General features: G+C 39.4%; 2 protein-coding genes across 4 annotated transcripts in view; one reads left to right on the top strand and one right to left on the bottom strand.

The window, feature by feature from the left end:
• The window catches only part of GLT1D1 (glycosyltransferase 1 domain containing 1), a 117,902-nt gene that overhangs the window by 33,680 nt on the left and 65,160 nt on the right, over positions 1-19,062 (top strand). For all 3 annotated transcript variants that reach the window (XM_061384526.1, XM_061384525.1, XM_061384527.1), the window contains exons 4-5: positions 1,205-1,256; positions 18,630-18,666. In XM_061384526.1, coding sequence (XP_061240510.1) covers positions 1,205-1,256; positions 18,630-18,666 — 89 coding nt within the window. The remainder of the gene's footprint in view (positions 1-1,204; positions 1,257-18,629; positions 18,667-19,062) is intronic.
• On the bottom strand, positions 12,482-15,121 carry LOC133228735 (MOB-like protein phocein). The gene has a single exon (XM_061384528.1). The coding sequence runs from the start codon at positions 15,061-15,063 to the stop codon at positions 14,386-14,388; it is 678 nt and encodes a 225-aa protein (XP_061240512.1). The 5' UTR covers positions 15,064-15,121; the 3' UTR covers positions 12,482-14,385.

Here is a 19,062-nt window from a genome sequence, read left to right as displayed (position 1 = left end):
TGTCTGTTTGACCCTAGTTACTTGTTCAATTATTTATATAGTTATATCAACATGGACTCATGGCTATTTATTTTTATTTTATTGGGTTGGCCAAAAAGTTCGTTTGGGTTTTTTGGTGCCATCTTACAGAATAAATTTTTAAAAAAATAAATTTATTTATTTTAATTGGAGGCTAATTACTTTACAATATTGTAGTGGTTTTGCCATACATTGACATGAATCCGCCACGGGTGTACATATGTTCCCCATCCTGAACCCCCCTCCCACCTCCCTCCTCATCCCATTCCTCTGGGTCATCCCAGTGCACCAGCCCAGAGTACCCTGTCTCATGCATCGAACCTGGACTGGTGATCCATTTCACACATGATAATATATATGTTTCAGTGCCATTCTCCCAAATCATCCCACCCTCGCCCTCTCCCACAGAGTCCAAAAGACTGTTCTATACATCTGTGTCTCTTGCTGTCTCGCATATAGGGTTATCGTTACCATCTTTCTAAATTCCATATATATGTGTTAATATACTGTATTGGTGTTTTCCTTTCTGGCTTAATTCACTCTTACAAAATGAATTTTGGGCCAACTCAGTATGTGACTCTGTAGCTCCTATTACTTTTTTTGGTGCCCAAATCACCCCAGCCATGGCCATCGGAGATATTTTGAGTTGACTTCTGCATCCTTTCGATAAGCCCTCTCTATATTTTGAACTCTCTTACTTTCTGGCTCCATACCTGGTTCATTCCATGGGTACCCAGTCCCGCTTCTGGAAACACGCAATTCTTAATGAGTGGGGACATTCACATTCTTTGTCCACAAACATTCAATAAATCTTGAGCACTTCAGCCTAGTCTTCCTTTAGCGAAGCTAGTGAGCCACATATCCTGCCCCTGAATATTAAGAAGTTCCTTGCTTCTCTCATCCATCTTGCTTTCTGTCGTTATCTCTGCTTCTCTCTCCTTCCATAAAGGAACAAGAAAGATAGGAAGCTTTGAGCTTCATTTGTTTATTTCCTGCCTACACAACTTTTTTTGGATGTGAGTGGAGATGAGACCTAATAGCCAACAACCACGACTAATAGAGATTGATTGCGCTGTAAATTCCACTTCTCACCTGTCTGTCACCATTTGTTCCAGAGCGCTGTTTTTCAGTTATGTTGATTAGATTCTGCCCTAATTGTTATCATTCTTTTTGTTCGCTTTCCTAGGTTTGCTGTTGCTTTCACGGAGTCAATGAAGGAAACGGCACAAAGACAGTGGGTAGGTGTTCCTTTCGTGTTTTGATTTGGGCAGGGCTGGCGAAGTTGCAGCGTTGGAGAATAGGAAGGCAGTTTTATTAAAGAGCTGACCACCTTCCTATTGGTACTGCCCGTTCGTGGTGGCCATCATGGTGTATTATATTTCTCATATATTGACTTTTTCTTTTTTTTTAATTTGTGTAGGTACTCTTAAACCTTCACTGATTTTTTTTTTTTCCTGATGTTCTTGAATAGCAAAAATAGCCCAATACCTAGATCTTTTCATTCTTTGTCAGTTCTCCTTTTGTGTGCTCAGATGCAATGGTTTACAAATCACACTGTAAATGTTGCAGCATCCTTGTACACATTGAGAAAATCTGATTGCACAAGTAGTCCCTTAGGTGGCACCTGGAGTTTCCTAGGCTGGACTCTTATTTGAAGAGCGTTAACAAGCAGAGGGCTTTGTCGCTCTGCGAGTTAATGCCCTTATTGACTTTCTAAATTCACTACAACTTAGGGGACAGGTGAGAGGAACTGGCGGGAGTCTAAATCCTCTGTAGAGCTCTGGTGGAGCCGGTGTATGCAAAACTAGAGAAAAAAGCCAGCCGAAATGCCACTTTCCTTGGGTGGACCGTAGGCACGAGGCTGTTTTCTCAGGTGGTGGCCCTCTGCAGTGTGCCTGGGCTACCAGGATTGCCGGCCCCTAGGCTTTGCCAGCCAATCATTGTGCTGGCACTTACACACTTACACCACAGCACTCACACCATTGTCACCTGGAAGCATTATTCCTGTTGGTGGCATTTTGCTGGCTATGTGCATTCTTTATCTGTGGGATTTCAACTCATAAAACCTTATGCTTGGAAATGGCTACAATGCAACAAGGGCAGATACAGTCTTTCGTGGGAATGGTGGTCCTTTACCAAAGCCCAGAGTACCGTGTGCACTTGAGATCCCCTGCAGCCAGAGTGGGGAGAGTCTTTTTTTTTTTTTCACCTTGAACTCTACAGGCAGAGAATCCGAGGGGGCATTTTTCAGTGCAATGTAATGAATGAAAAACAGCAAGCTTCCTAGCTGCTAGTTTCATGTCTGTATCAGTTTGACTGTTCATCAGCCTTATGGCAGTGATGTACCAGTGGTTCTCAAAGGGATTTCCCTGGGACTCTCTCAGGATCTCTGCAGAGTCAAACCAATTTCCTTCATAATGCTCAGACTTTATCAGAGGCATGATGAAAGGCAAAAACCTTTTTCACCATGTGGAGAGCACTGGTGAGGAAAACGCTGATGCCTTCATCCTCATGAAGGCAGGGGTACCCATGGATTATTCACCACCACCCACTTGTAGTTAAAAAACAAGAGCTAGTTTCGCTTAAGGATGTCCTCGATGAAGCATAAAAATTATTGATTTTCTCAAATATTAACCTTTGAATACATTTTTAAAATGTTTTGTGTGTTGACCTGGAAAGTATACATCAGCTGTTTCTGCTGGGTCTGAGTGAAGGATGGGGTTATCTTGAGCAAAAGCCCTGGTGGGATGTTGGGGTTGTAGACTGAACCAGTTACTTCTTCATAGGACTTTTTTTATCTGAAAGACTGGTAGCCAAATTATGTTTCCTCAGACTTGGGTATCTGGCAGTCATTTAGTCATTTCCTTAAAAATGAGACAATTGAGTGAGTTGCTTCCAGAAACACAACAAGTAGTATTTATTGCCAATGACACCATTTGAATTTTCAAGCAAAAATTAGAATTTGGTAGAAAATCCCAAGGACAGAAGAGTCTGGCGGGCTATAGACCATGGGATGGCAAAGAGTTGGAGGTGACTGGGAGACTGAGCACACACACAAGCTGCCAAGAGGCAGACTTCTTCCCTGCACAGCCTTTCCTGATGAGATCAGCGGTCATGTTAACAAATGTGATTTTTTTTTTTTTTTTTTGAATGCTGTTTAATGAAATGGTTCCACGTTAGGAAGACCTGTGTCACTCAGTGAACCAATATTTTTCAAAAGACTAATAGGTGGCACTACAGAATGATACATAGATAACAGAACCATCAAAGTGCAAGACAGATCTATGGATTTTACTATATCAGAATGTGATGTAATTTCAGGTTCCGTCTTGCAACTCACATTTAAGAAATAACCATTTGTTGAGTTTCGGTGTCATCAGTTCAGTTGCTTAGTCATGTCTGACTCTTTGTGACCCCGTGGACTGCAGCACACCAGGCTTCCCTGTCCATCACCAACTCCCAGAGCTCGCTCAAACTCATGTCCATTGAGCCATCCAACCATCTCATCCTCTGTTGTCCCCTTCTCTTCCCACCTTCAATCTTTCCCAGCCTGAGGGTCTTTTCCAATGAGTCAGTTCTTTGCATCAGGTGGCCAGAGTATTGGAGTTTCAGCTTCAGCACCAGTCCTTCCAATGAATATTCAGGACTGATTTCCTTTAGGATTGACTGGTTGGATCTCCTTGCAGTCCAAGGGACTCTCAAGAGTCTTCTCCAGCACCACAGTTTAAAAACATCAATTCAGCTTTCTTTATAGTCCAACTCTCACATCCATACATGGCTACTGGAAAAACCACAGCTTTGACTAAACAGACCTTTGTCTGCAAAGTAATGTCTCTGCTTTTTAATATGCTGTCTAGGTTGATCATAGCTTTTCTTCCAATGAGCAAGTGTTTGGTGTCATATCCAAGAATTAAACCCATAATGATCTGAAAAGGCTCAGGAAGGGCTAAGATTAAAATACTCCTCACCATTTCAACTACCTATCAGCAAGAAGCAGTATTTTCTTTCTATACCTCAGCCTAAACAACATATGGAAACAGATTGAATAGAGTAGCAAATATGAGACTCCAGCTGTCTTCTGTTAAGCCAAACATAAAAGAGGGGTTTTCCTTGTTGAAGCATATTTCTCCCCCATGAGTTTCCCCCCCTTTCTCTAATTTCTCAATTTTTTTTAATTTATTTTTTAATCAGAGAATAATTGCTTTACAACGTTGCTAGGGTCCAGTCCCGGTGGATCCAGGGAATTCGAAGCGGGGACGGCGTGGCGAGGATCAGGAAACAATTGCTTAATTAAATGTTAATTAAGGATATAAAGAGTGGCTAAATAAGGATAGCTCAGTGAGGAAATTCAGTAGAGAAAAGAGGCTGAATAATTCAGCCAGAAGGTGAGAGAAAGAACGAAATGGGGAGACCAAGCTTCGGTGAACAAGGCCCGCATTTTATTTTCCAAAGTAGTTTTTATTCCTTAAGTTATGCATAGAGGATAATGGGGGAAGGGGTAGAGTCATGCAGTAAGCCAGGCTTTCTTCCTGCAAACTTATCATATGCAAAAGTTTAGGTGATTTGCATCATCTTCTGGCCCAGAGGCCTGTTAACATTTTAAGACCCTTTCTTCAGAAAACATTTTTCTCTAAAGGTGATTAGTCAGGCACCACCCTCCAAAAGCATTAGATAAAGTTGCATTCCTACAGGGCAAAGGTGTGGTGGGCTATAACAAGAAAAAGAATTAACTCAAGGGTCCAAGGTTACAAACATTAAAGCTACTACTTACATTTCTATACACCAGTTATATCAATCAATACACTGCCAGGGACACAGTAGGTAAGGGATATGGAGACTTAGCAGCAAACATTGGCCCAACAAGTGAAAAACCCTTCACCAATACAATTTCTAATCAAACTTTTAACTGCTCAAAGGAATCTGTATTTAGACAGTTTAGAACATCTCATGCCTCTCACAGTTGGGAGGCTCTGAACAATCACATGTGGCGGGAAAAACCTATTCAGGCAGGCTAGAGGACTCCCAAAGGAGTTTGTAGGTTGAAACACTATCACACCCAGGAACTTTATTAACTGGAGCTGTAAGTTAACTCTTTTTTCAGAGAGAGGGACTGGGGGACAGCCCCCTGTAAAGTCAGATGTGTAGGTGAGAGCACAAAGCAGAAAGTAGGCAGACTCTGGTTTTGGGGGTAGATGCTCGAGAATTTCCAGGGGGACTCCTGAGGCTCCATCCCACCTTTGCATATGCTGAGCCTCCTTCCTCATGACCTTTGCCACGGGCAGAGTTCCTCACGCTGGCTCCCGGCACAATGTTGTATTGGTTCCTGCCATACAACATTGGTTCCTGCCAGTCGTAACTATATGTGTATATACATATATCCCTTCCCTCTTGAGCCTCCCTTCCACCCTACCCTCCCACCCCTGTAGGTCATCACAGAGTGCCAGGCTGGGCTGCCTTAACTTCTCAATTTAAATGTCACCTTTGTCTGTAAAATCTATGTGTCTCCAAAATTGGTAGAGATCTGTTCACTGCTGTATCAGTTATTTTTTGCTACATAACTGCTGCTGCTAAGTCACTTCAGTCGTGTCTGACTCTGTGTGACCCCATAGACAGCAGCCTACCCTGCTGTCTATAGGCAGGGTACCTATAGATAGGCAGCCTACCCTATCCCGTCCCTGGGATTCTCCAGGCAAGAACACTGGAGTGGGTTGCCATTTCCTTCTCCAATGCATGAAAGTGAAAAGTGAAAGTGAAGTTGCTCGGTCATGTCCAACTCTTCTCGACCCCATGGACTGCAGCCTACCAGGCTCCTCCGTCCATGGGATTTCCCAGGCAAGAGTACTGGAGTGGGGTGCATAACAAAGCTCATCAAACATAGTGCTTTAAGACAAACATTTATCATGTGTTCTTTGTGTTGTCTGGGCATTTCTGGCTGAGGTTGGCTCAGCAAGGCTGGGTGTCCCAACATGGCTTAGCTCACATGCTGGAGCCCCTCAGCTGGGCTGGCTGGGACACTTGCTGTCTCTCTCTATGTGCTCTATTGCCCTGTATTAAGTTCAGTGGCAGGAGAGCACAGGCACCAGTGCATGAGCTGGCTGCACGCTTCTGCCTGTGTGATGTTTGCTCCTATCCTGTTGGCCAGAGCAAGTCAAGAATGGAGACGTTATCTCCATCTCATTACAGGATGATTTTCAAGATAGCCTTGAAAAAGGTTGGATTCAAGGAGGGGGTAATCTGTGGTGCATTTTAATAATCTGCCACATTTAGCATTTGTCTCTCACGATTATAACACTTCTTTCCTTTACTTTTCTCTCCATGTGGCTGTGAGCTCTTTGAGGTCAGGAACCAGATATGGTTCACCCCGTTATCCCCAGAGGTAGCATAACTAACACCTCCCATTCAATACATTTTTGTCCAGTTGACTTTGTCAGGAATGGATCCTTCTTTAAAAGTTTTTAATATAGAAATATCCAAGCATGCACAAAAGTAGCAAGAATAGTCGGGTAAAAATCTATATACATACTGTCTACTTACCATTCTCCAATCCTTATTCAATCTGCTCTCATTCTCTACTCACAACTCCTACACACACACACACACACACATTTCTTTTTTCTGGACTATTTTAAAAAATCACAACCACCATGCCATTTTATTGTTTTAACTTTCCAACCCAGCTTTTATTCTGAACAACTAATTGCTGTAGTTAGCTTCCAATTTTTGAGTCTATAAACCCCTTTGGGTGGCCCTGATAAAAGTCCCCTAAGTAGCATTACAATTTGATGAACGTTTTATGTTTCATTATTTTTTTTTAACTTTTTATTTTGTATTGGAGTATTGATGATGAACAATGCTGTGATAGGTTCAGGTGCACAGCAGAGTGCCCATTCCATTTTATCTGTGCATATATGCCATTTACCTGCAAATATTCCTTGGGTAAAAGCTTTTTTTTTTTTTTTTAACATAAGCTCCATGTTATGGATCCATTTGTGGGCAGGAAGATCATAGTGTGTAAGGAAGAATTAAAAAGGGCTCAGGGATGTTAACATTTTATGAATAAGTTGGAAGAACTTGAGTCAAGGAGTTTAGATGAGGAAAGGGAGGAGTATGGAGCCTTTGAGTTGGAGACACATTGAATTAGAGACAAAGATGGAACCTGAGGGGTAACTATCCAGCTGTGGTCAGAAAGGAGTGCAGCTGGAGATAACAGATGTAGGAGTCACCAGTGTCAAGGTGATACTTGAAGTGTGGAAATGATTATTCTTAGATGGGATTAACTTTTAGACGTGATGATGAGAAAGCGGTGTTAAATGCATAGTTCAATTACATTTGGGGCCGACTTTGCAGTCCTGGTGATAATAGCTAGCAGTATCCTATATGAAGAGTCAATTCTTTTTTTTTTGGCTGGGCCGAGGGGCTTGCTGGATCTTAGTTCCCCTTCCACTGCGGTGAGCCCTGAGCCACTGCAGTGCAATGAGAGCAGAGTCCTACCCACTGGACAACCAGGGAATTCCTAGAAGGATCATCTTACATTTCAAGATTAAGTTGGCCATTTGCCTGCCACCCAGGAGGTCAGTCACACTCTAATCCTGGGTTAGCAGTCTTTGTTTTCAGAAAGATACTTTCCCAAATATAATAACAAGGCATTTGAAGAAAAATGGGAGAAGTCAGCAAAACTTGTTTGGTTTTGGATGATGATATCAGAGGCAGTATCATAAAAGCTCATAGCAGAAAGGATGAATTTATTTTTATAGTTTAAAGTGGTGGAGTTAGTTATTAAATTTGAAGGTGAACCTGTTTTTTATTTTTTTAATACAGCTTTTTGGAATTTTTTTTTTTTTTGGTGAATGATTTTTTGATAAAGTTAGCTCAATATCTTTATTTGGTTAGTTTTTAAAAATAAAAACTATATAGAAATAATATAAAGGTTAACTGTTCAGCCATATCTTTGGAATTCTTTGAGATGGATTTTTGTGGAAAGACTGTTTATAGATCTGTGTTCTGAACAGTGATGCAGTTTTTGAATAATTAAGGTTTGTTCTTCATTATTGAACTGCCAGTTTTTGTTTTTAATTCTTTCTTCTTTATTTTGGTGAGCAGGCTTGACTCAGGTATAAATATAGCTAATCCTTTCTAATTATTATCAGACCAGAATCAAGTTCCAATAATCCCAGATTAGAAAGAAAGATTTACAGCCTTTGCTTCTTACCGCTTTTGTGATTTCATTAGAGTCTGTGTAGATAAATACAGTTTTGAGCATAAAAGCTGGCCTAAAACTTATATTTTCTCAAGCTTCATTTGTATAAAAACACATGCATGCTCTTAAAAAATTCTAATTTTATTAAAAAAAATCTAATTTTATTAAAAAATTTTTTTTTGCCTCTGCCATGTGGCATGTGGGATCTTAGTTCCCTGGTCAGGAACTGAACCCGTGCCCCCTGCATTGGACGTATCCTCACACCACTTAACCACTGCATCACCAGGGAAGTCCCCATAGGCACTCTCTTGATACCAGTACTAGAAGTTCAGTGCAACCTACAAAGGTGAGCCATGGATCTAATTTAAAATTTTCTGGTAGCCACATTTTAAAAAGTAAGTGGAAACAAGAAAAATCAATTTTAATGATCTGTTTGACTTAATCCACCTCCTGGAGTTAGCCAACCTGTGAAAGATAAGCCAACCTGCAAAGACTGCCCTCACTTTTGACATCAACTGCAAGTTCAGGGGGTCCCCAGAACCAGCCTCAAGTTTGAGAATTTTCTTGCAAGATTCAGAACTCACTGAGTGTTATTATACTCACAGTTATGGTTTATTGCTGGGAAAGGATACAGACTAAAATCAGCCAGAGGAAGAGACACAGGGGCTGATCCTCCATGGCCTTCTCTCTGGTGGAGCCAAGACTGTGTGCCCTCTGGTTATCCACCTGTGGTTATTTTAACCTCCAGTTATTTTAAAACAGATTTTATTCGTGTATAGTTGCTTTACGATTTTGTATCAGTTTCTGCTGTACAACAAAGTGAATCAGCTGTATATATACATGTATCCCCTTTTTTTGGATTTCCTTCCCATTTAGGTCACTACAGAGGACAGAATAGAGTTCCCTGAACTATGTAGTAGGTTCTGATTGGTTACCTGTTTTATACATAGTAGTATATATACGGGACTTCCCTGGTGGCTCAGACGGTAAAGCGTCTGTCTACAATGTGGGAGACCCGGGTTCGATCCCTGGGTCGGGAAGATCCTCTGGAGAAGGAAATGGCAATCCACTCCAGTACTATTGCCTGGAAAATTCCACGGACAGAGGAGCCTGGTAGGCTACAGTCCATGGTGTCACAAAGAGTCGGACTCGACTAAGCGACTTCACTTCACTTCACTTTAGTATACATACACCAGTCCCAATCTTCCAATTCATCCTACCTTCCTTCCCTGCCTTGGTGTCCATATGTTTATTCTCTACATCTGTGTCTCTATTTTTGCTTTGCAAATGAGTTCATCTGTACCATTTTTCTAGATTCCACATATATGAATTAATATGCGATATTTCTCTTTCTGACTTCACTCTGTATGACAGACTAAAAATAGAACTACCATATGACCCAGCAATCCCACTTGTGGGCATATACCTGGAGAAAACCGTAATTCTGAAAGATACATGCACCCCAATGCTTATTGCAGCACTATTTGCAATAGCCAAGACACGGAAGCAACCTAAATATCCATCAACAGAGGAATGGGTAAAGAAGATGTGACACATATATACCATGGAATATTACTCAGCCACAAGAAAAAGAAATCGTGCCATCTGCAGAGATATTAATTAACTTCCAGTTATTGATCTGAGACGGTATACACAGAGTTTTGCTAGCCCAGGAAGCTCACTCGAGTTTGGTGTCCAAAGTTTATTCTGGGGCTCATTGCATAGACTTGATTGACTGACTACATGGTTGGATCCAGTTTCCCAAGTGGACTGATACCACTTGATCCAAAGGCCCCACCTTCCATCACGTGGTGGTCTTCCTGGCTTGCCAGTCCCCACCTCAGACTGTTAGCTGCGGCTGGCTCCACCCTAGGCAATACATGCCCCTTAGGAATCACATAGATTATTTCCCAGAAGCCTAGGGCATGAGCAGGACCTGTCTTGGCCGAGGCCACGTTCTTAATTTTTTTTTTTAATTTGGTTGCATCAGATCTTAGTTGTGGCACACAGGCTTAGTTGTCCCATGGCATGTGGGATTGGATTTCGATAAAGAAAGTTTTATCTCTTTTAATTGGAATGCCTTTGTTTGGGCTGGTCATTGTTTTTTTAATGTTACTTATGTCAGCCTTAATGTGACGTCCTGCCTACTTTGTAAGGAAGCACTGTCCCAGGGGGATTTTTACTAGGTCTGCCTTAGTATTTACCACCCAAGTTCAATATTGGTTATGTTTTGGGATAGTACTACTCTGTTGTTTTGTGATATTTTACCTTTGATTTGGTGTGTTTAAGAATTTGATTCACCATACATGTCTAACTGTGATCTAGGCATTGTACAAATTTAAAACAAAGTACAGTTACTGCCACAGTAACAGACCTTCAGAATGCAAATTTGGGCACTTCTAATTCTAGTCCGTGTTCAGAATGCTTTCTCTAAACTCACCAGGCTTTTACCAGAAAATGTAACTATTTCACCAGAATAATTAAAAACAAATTCGGTATGGATATAGTCTTAACTGAAGCCTTTTCTCTCTGCAGAACCAATGAGTGTGGTTTAATTTGTCTCCATTGAGTTCAAAACACCACAGGCCTGTGTAAAGTTTAACTGCACTGTTCATGTACTTTTTTTCTAGTAAGTACTCAGCTAAGAGGACTTTTTCTAAATTCAAATATTTGTTAACTATTTTTACAAAATCGTGAGCTTGAGTCAATATTGCTTGATGCAATTATCAGATTCAGAACAACCAACATGTCACATGGGTACTCTTTGCTGAGTTTAGTGCTGAGCTAAGTTTCCTGGCATTGTTACTTTTTAGTGGGTTTTTTTTTTTTTTTAATTATGAAACTGAGTCCCTGACTCCAGAGCCCTCGTGTATCTACCCTGCCTTGGCACTCCTGAAAGAAAAATAACTTTCTGGAAGCAGTTAGGTGATACTTAAAGAGTAATTTTCCTTTCATTGTGTACCTATACTCATCAAAGTTCTTTTGGAAGTTAAAATACAGAAAGCCAGACAGATCTCATTGGCTGTCATATGCCCGGTTCATGGCACAGGTGAGCTCAAAAGGCCAATGTCCGTGTGAGTTCTGTTCTAATCTGAATGGGCTGCCTCTTGCCTAATCGTTGAAGTTCGTTGTCCTGAGAATTGCTTATTTCTTCTTCTTCCTGCATGGCCTACTGCTTTATATCTGATCATCTTTGAAAAATCACATCGACAGAAGCTGCACAGACCACATCTTTTATTATAGCTTCTACTACAGTGGAAACTTAGGAAACATTTGCTTCCTTTGTTTCATCTCTGGAAACCCTAGTTTGTAATGCTGGCCCTCCCTGCAAATAGGCTGCAAAGGAAGCTCCAGGGACTGGTCATATCCTAGGGAGCTAATCATTTCTAATAACTTCTATTATGATTGGCTTCCCTCAGAGATTTCTTGATAGAACTGCAAGTGTTCTTTGCATTTTTCCCCCATGTGAGATCCTTGGGAATTGAAAAATTTTAAAGTTTTTCCAAAGAATGGAAAAACTCATCAATTTCAGAGTATAGATTCTGAGTTAACATTTCCCATAACCTGGGGCACAAACTTTTGGAATGATCTGAAGTATTGCTTCTAATTCAAAAGATTACTAAGGCACAGAATGGTAGGGGAAGCTCCTGAATAAAATCAGCAATGTGTGCATGAATAAAATCATCTATGCATATGTGCTAAGTCGCTTCAGATGTGTCCGACTCTTTGCGACCCTGTGGACTGCAATCTACCAGGCTCCTCTGTCCATGGGATTCTCCAGGCAAGAATACTGGAGTGGGTTGCCATGCCCTCCTGCAGGCAGATTCTTTACCACTAGCGCCACCTGGGAAGCCCCAGATCACCAACGATTCCACGTTATTTACTCCATAGATTTAACTGTATTTTTAAAAAATCTTCCTGGGGATTTTCCTGTTGGCATTCCTATTTCTTGAATCGCTGGACTACATTACCTATTACACGTTCATGCCTTGATTTTTGCCCAGGGTTGTTTTAGTTTTATTTTTATTGCCTGTTCCAGATTTGATCCCCTGAAATCAGACCCCAATTTAGTTTTCAGATTTCTCCCCCATATCATTCATGGATTTTTTTCCTTTTCTTGAAAAGTCTTGGCTTGGTTCAGTTGTAAGAATTCCGTGAAAAGGTCGTGTCCCCTCCTTTTTATTTTTATTTATTTTTTTATTTTTTTTCTTTGGGGTATTTTTTTTTTATGATCAATTCCAAACACATAGTACAGGGAAGATGGAATGAGTAAGAAAAAAAATTTTTATTTCCCCATTAACACCAAGTCATATTATTCAAAATGTGTTTCAGAATACTTAGCCAGATCACAAAATCCCAGCCACTGCCTTAGTTCAAATGTCCACTAATAGTCAAGCAACAGAAATCCACTGAGACATTTATACAGAGAGAAGAGCTACATTGCTATATATAATTTATTAACTTGGTTTAGTTTCTCGATATTTAGCAAGTTTGCATAAAAATGACTATTCCCATTGGTTCATAGTTACATTAATATAAATGCATAATTTCAAAGCCAATATTCCTTTCACTGTGAATATAAAACTTCTTAAAGAGAGTGTGGATTGGGACAAAATAATGACTGGCTGCTGGGATAGCACTGTTCAAAGCCAAATATACTGGCAGGATCAGAAAGCATAAATATATATACAAACTCTCAGGATGCTACTGTTTTCCACGTTTTTGCAATACATACTTATAGTATGGTATGAATTATTTCCTCTAACTTGAAAAAAAAAGAATACTACATTTTAATCTTCATTTCAAAATAACTCATTCAAATGAAAAAGAAGTTCATTTGTTAATTCTGTTCAAAAGATGGATTTAAATATTTTCTTCACTACATGTACAATTTTTTTTTAACCTAAGTGTCTCATTACAACCAGCTCAGCAATAAGACCTCTAGTGCTTTGTTAGAAAACTGCATTCAGTAGGTACGACTGTAAAATCTATGGTTGAATCCTTCTTAAGACACTGAATTATAACCAAGTCCAAAAAATGTATGAGCATTCAACAATACCTTTAGAACCTGTGAATTACTGCAAAAAAATTTTACATGTCCATATAATTCAAACATAAACTTTGTGGAGAAGGGGTGTAAAATAAATACTATAGTATTTTCCAATTCTATTTAAGTGCTGCCTAAATGGTTAGATGTGAAGATTAATATTACTAACATTATTAGTCAAACTATTTCAAGGACTGTTTTCCAAGTAGTGAGAACAATTTTGCAAAGCAAAGATAAGCAAGAGCCTATGCCAATACATTTTTTCCTGTAGTGTAATGTAATTGCTAATATGAGGTATAGTCTGTAAGCAATTAATACAAATATAAATAGGTATAGGTCACCACTAAATCACAGTCTGGCGAAAAGCTTCTCAGGTATGTAGTTTGAGGAGGGAGTAAGGGAAATGGAGAGAAGGGAAGGACAGGGCAGGTTTCCACTGGGAACATCATTTACACTCTTTATTGTTATCACTATGTTGTATGTAACTATCCACTGATGCAGAAAGGTAAATCCTTTCTAAGTATGCTGGTCTAGAATATACTTTGTGTAGCTAGTAAGATTACTTAAGTATTACTGATGCTTTATTTGCATTTATACTTGGATATACACATAATTATATGTATATCAAAAACTATAAACAGAATTTAAAAACTTTTATCTCATTTTAGAAAACTTATTAAGATAGAACTATGTGCTACAGAATTTCCTAGAATCCCAGGTATAAAACCAAAGGAAAACATCACTATGTCTTTAGTATAAATGGTTTGTGTGAAACCTCAAGCTCACTCATCTTTTTATAGATGCGTTTATTTGATGAGGATTGTGATCCAATGATTGTTTAGCAGCAATTTTACCAAACTGTAAATTCTTTTATTAACAGGCATTATAAACATAATACTAATCTTATTTAAAAACCATGAGTGCCACACAAGTGAATATACAGCTCATGAATAACTTAAAAAGTATTTCCCATTTTAAAAGGCAACACTCAGCATACAAAAACCTATACTAAACAAAGAAGCTATAATATGGGTACATGATTGATGTGTATAAAATGATATATATACAGTACATAATTAATGTTAATTATGTGATCAGTACGTTTTTTTCTATATGATTCCCTTCATGCTTCACTTTCCCCAGAAACTGAATTCTGAACTTCTTCTTCTAAAATTGGTACAATCAGGTTATCCTTGGACATCAAATTATATTTCATCACAAATTTAGTAAACCGATGACACAAAAATGTTTCATTTTCATATTCATCAAATATCTGCCAGTGATGAAAATAAGCATGTGAAAATATTCTGTAAATCCTATGGCATACTGATCCTAGTTTTGCTACAGATGATTCCTTTATGCTAACTCTGCTGGGAAAATATTTATTGCTATTCAGAAGACATGCAGCACCATCAAGTGTGTGTCTAGTGTAGTCTATAGCAGGACACTCTTTCGGTGTTTTATGAGCTGCACAAAGAAAAATCCACTGTTCAGTTGCTGTCATCTGAGTGCATGTATCTGGATGGCATTCACTCTGAAGTTTGACAGCAAGTCCATTTAGCTCAAGACAGAATTGCCTTAAATGTTCATACTTCCACACACCTTCATCTTGGCCTTCAGGTGGTTCAAGAATTTTGTCAATATTGGAACAATCTGCCCTTATGTTCTGTTGAATATACTGCTGAACAGCAAGTGTACTGTCCATTTCATCAAAGGATTCATCAGGCCAATTATAGAAATCCTGAGCCTTAGTACCCGGCCTGTTCTGCCTCAGCACAGCCGTCCCCTCTGCCATGACCATAGTGCCAGAGTCTGGGTGGCTGGAGTCGGTACCCAGATGTAGGGGACGGCTGCCTGCGCCTCCTTTTTATTTTTAATTCTTTTTTATTTTTTAGGCTTGCCTCTCAGCTTACAGGATCTTAGTTCCCCAAACAGGGATTGAATCCAGGGCCCTATCAGTGAAAAAGCTGAATCCTAACCACTGGACCATCAAGGAATTCCCTGGACATTATTTTCTTTTCTTGCTTAAAAACAATTTTTGAGGGGAAAAAGAAAAAGGAGAAAAGAAGAGACCTGTGTCACCTGAAAAGTGTCCAATTTCTGTGTTTTGTGATATATTTTGAGAGTTTTACACTTATTAGTCATGATTTCTTTGAACTCAAATCCATCATTAGAAGTTGTATTGAAATTGAAAATAAAAATTAATGGTTTTTGCCACCTGTAGAGGATGAAACTATGCACAGATTTTTAAAAATAATATTTATTGTGCTTTCCACTTAGCATAAAGTTTAATTTCAGGTGATATTAATCAAAGAGTGGGAAATCTTTTTGTTGTTGCCGTCTGTCTGGTATTCCATTATACTACTACTACTAAGTTGCTTCAATTGTGTCCGACTCTGTGCGACCCCATGGACTGCAGCCTACCAGGCTCCTCCGTCCAGGGGATTTTTCAGGCAACAATACTGGAGTGGGGTGTCATTGCCTTCTCCCGGTATTCCATTATATAAAGGCATAAATGAGTATTTAAGTTTGTTACAAAGTCCCATATACATATAAGTATTTATCCAAAAAGGCCTTGGCTTTTTATATCTAGTAGTGGGTCAAATTAAGTAATGGTTTCACATAGACATTAAAAATGGAGGAAAAAAAATGGAGAATCTTCCTTTTCCATCCTTCCTACACACACACACATATACACAGTCTTCTTTTTCATTTTATGCATCAGTGAGCTCATCTTGCAAAGGAAATGATATATATGTAAGGACTTCAACTCATGTTATTTCAAGGCAAGTGAAACAATAAATATTGAGCAAAGAACACTGATTTGTATTTAGAATATTTTAATACAGAGAATGATTTTCAAAATCAATATAAGCCAATTGGCTTTTGCCAGATAGCTTTTTAGTGATTGAAAATAACTCAGATGCAGATTTCTTTTATACCATGCCTCTATTTTCTTGATTTGCCTGGGTAAGATCTTCAGATATCATTTATGACATGTTTTAAAAGCTTATGTCAGACTTGAGGGGGTTCAATAGATTCTGGGGAAATAATCCTCATAGACATAGGTAAAGATTAGCAGATAGACCCAGATGTTTCTACATAGGGTCAATTTATTCTGTTTATTGAGTTGAAATACTCATTTAATTAATTAATCTTTGTTTGTGCCCAAAAGAGATTTCTTGAGAGGAGCTTTTGGGGTATATTTATTTATTTTTAAAAATCCTGCATATCTTTTTAAGAATAAATGTTTATTTATTTATCTGGCTGTGTTGGGTCTTACCTGAGGTGTGCAGGCTTAGTTGCCCCACGGCATGTAGGATCTTAGTTCCGTGATCCCTCAGCAGGAATCGAACCCACGTCCCCTGCATAGGAAGGTGGACTCTAATCACTGGAACACCAAGGAAGTCCCCAAAGAGGTTTTCTGTATTTCTAATTGCACAGCACAGTTCTAACGAACTCCATGTTGCCGGACTTTCATGAATCGAATTTATATAGAATTATATTGAATGTGTTTTTGTCAAACACATTGTATTACCTTTAAAGTTAAAATGCCATCTGGGTGTATTTTTTTTACCATGCTTCAATATCCTTCTTATAGACATTTTCTAACCCAATGTTGTAGCCTTTAGGGCTGGTTAAAGAAGAGACGCTCTTAAGCCTGTACCGCATTCCAATGCAATTTTCTTCAGTTTTCTAATGAAATTATAATTAAACAAAAAGGAATGTTTTAGGGCTCTGAGCTAAATTCTGACATCAAATGGTTACTATTATCCATTTTTTCCCCATTTAAGTTAACATCTTTTTTAACTAGTAGAGGTTTTTGAAACTTGTGTGTGTGTGTGTGTGTGTGTGTGTTTATTTTGGAGGCTTGCTATTTTAGGGGTTTTTTTTGTTTTAAGGATGCCTCTCTGCTCTATGGTGAATTGAGGAGGATACACAAGACTTTTAGAGGTCTCAGATGCCTCTGATGGTTAAATGTAACATATCATGCTAAGGTGAAAAGCGAAACGAGACTGGTCTCCCTGTACCAACTTCCGATCAGCTGTTGTCCTAGCATGGCTGGAAGGTACCTCTCCCAGAAACTTCCTGTCCAGTAGGGAGAGGGCAGGGTAACCTCTACTTCTCCTCATCAATTATCTCTCCCTTCTTGGGACTGCCTCACCTTGAATTTGTTTCCTAAAACATAAAACTGATTTGAGGATGAAGGTCAAGTGGACCAGCAGATCACATGCAGAACGTGGGCTCCAGGTCACCTTAAGGACCTCTCAGAGCACCCCCACCACACACACACATTCAGAGCTCAGCGTGGGGGAGACTTCTGGGGTGGCCACTCTTTACCTAGTTTAGTCACTTCATGCATGGAGCTAATATTTAGGCCTCCTGGCCAAAAAGTGCACCTTTTAAGACTTTTTCACACAGGTGACCATATCTTTGGCTACTTACGAGAAACACCCATCGGAACCTGCTTGACCCTGTCACCCTTTACAAGCAGATGTCTCACTCGGCTCCTGCAGCTTCCGTCTTAGAGGTCTAACCCTGATTTTAAAAATATTTATGTCACTGTTTCAATATGAGCTCGAGAAATGGATTCTTTTTCTTTCTAGCAGTTTTGTGAAGTTCCACCAGAAAACATCACCAGGAGTAGTGAGTTTATCTCTGGGGACCCATATCTAGGTGATCATGCAAGTATCGCCTTGTCCCTTGATGTCAAAGAGGCTTTTGGGGAAGTGCTTTACAGGGTCCTTGAGACCAGTCCATTCAGCTCATGGAAGAATCTGCCCCCCTGATGCCTGTCCTCCTGTTTCTCAACGTATTTGGTTCCCTTCCTCCATCTCCATCTTCTCCTCCATCTTTGTCTTCATCTCCTTCTCACTTCCTCCTCCTCCTTCTCCTCTGCCCCTTCCTCCTTTCTTCTCTAGAGGTGGGGAATGTACTCTCTCTTATTCAAGGACTTGTATCCTCAAACCACATTTCCCCCCAAAACTTCGACCTTCAGCCTCAGCTCCTGATGTGCACTTGATGGGCTTTGTCCCTGGCATGTTTTCTGTCTGAGCTTCATAACTCTTTGACTAACATAGCAACTATATTACAAGATATTTGTAATGATGCATAATGCTTGATTTAAGGGACATCTTTGTGCTTCTTATCTTAGAAATGCTGCATTCTTTAATGGGCTAACTCCCATTAAAAATAGAGGTAATTCTTTGCTCTTATAAAGTTACTAGTCTGTGAGCAGCTGTGTAGATGATTATTTTCGATGTTTGCCAAGAGGATATTTTTATGACCTTCATTTTATTTCTAAGAAACAATGAGAATGGATTATCAAATTTACTTTTTTTTTTCTCTTTCTCCCCTTTTCAAAAGCCACGTGCTAAGGATAAGATCTATGTCCAGAGTCAAGGTAAGAAATTTAAAATATATATATTTGGGGAAAAAAAAAAGTCTTTTATCTTTTAGAGTCATGTACTGAAATGGAATAATATGATGTCTGGGATTTACTTGAAAATAGTAAAATGGGTACATTTTTATTATCTTTATCATTAAGATAAAAAAGGAAAACCTTATAAAAGAATAATTTAAAATGCAGATCGCAGATCACTTAACAGAGTACAAACACTCTATCAGTGATATGTTTACAAAAGGAAAAGGATGAGCTTCTCCATTTATGTTGAGTTGAGATGGGGGCCCCGGAACCCTCTGCCTCCATTCCAACTCTTCCTGCCCTCCCCAGGGTCCTGCCCTGGTTGTGATTTCTGACATCCTTTCCTGAGACCCTCAGGATCTCCTAAACACAACT

This window comes from Bos javanicus, chromosome 17 (genome assembly GCF_032452875.1).
Source record: "Bos javanicus breed banteng chromosome 17, ARS-OSU_banteng_1.0, whole genome shotgun sequence".
In the NCBI taxonomy this organism is placed as follows: Eukaryota; Metazoa; Chordata; class Mammalia; order Artiodactyla; family Bovidae; genus Bos; species Bos javanicus.
Note: the sequence above shows the minus strand (reverse complement) of the source record. Positions and strands in the feature narration are given on the sequence as shown.

Excerpts from the sequence above, each read along its gene's own strand:
- LOC133228735 (XM_061384528.1), bottom strand. The coding sequence starts at position 15,063 with ATGGTCATGGCAGAGGGGACGGCTGTGCTGAGGCAGAACAGGCCGGGT.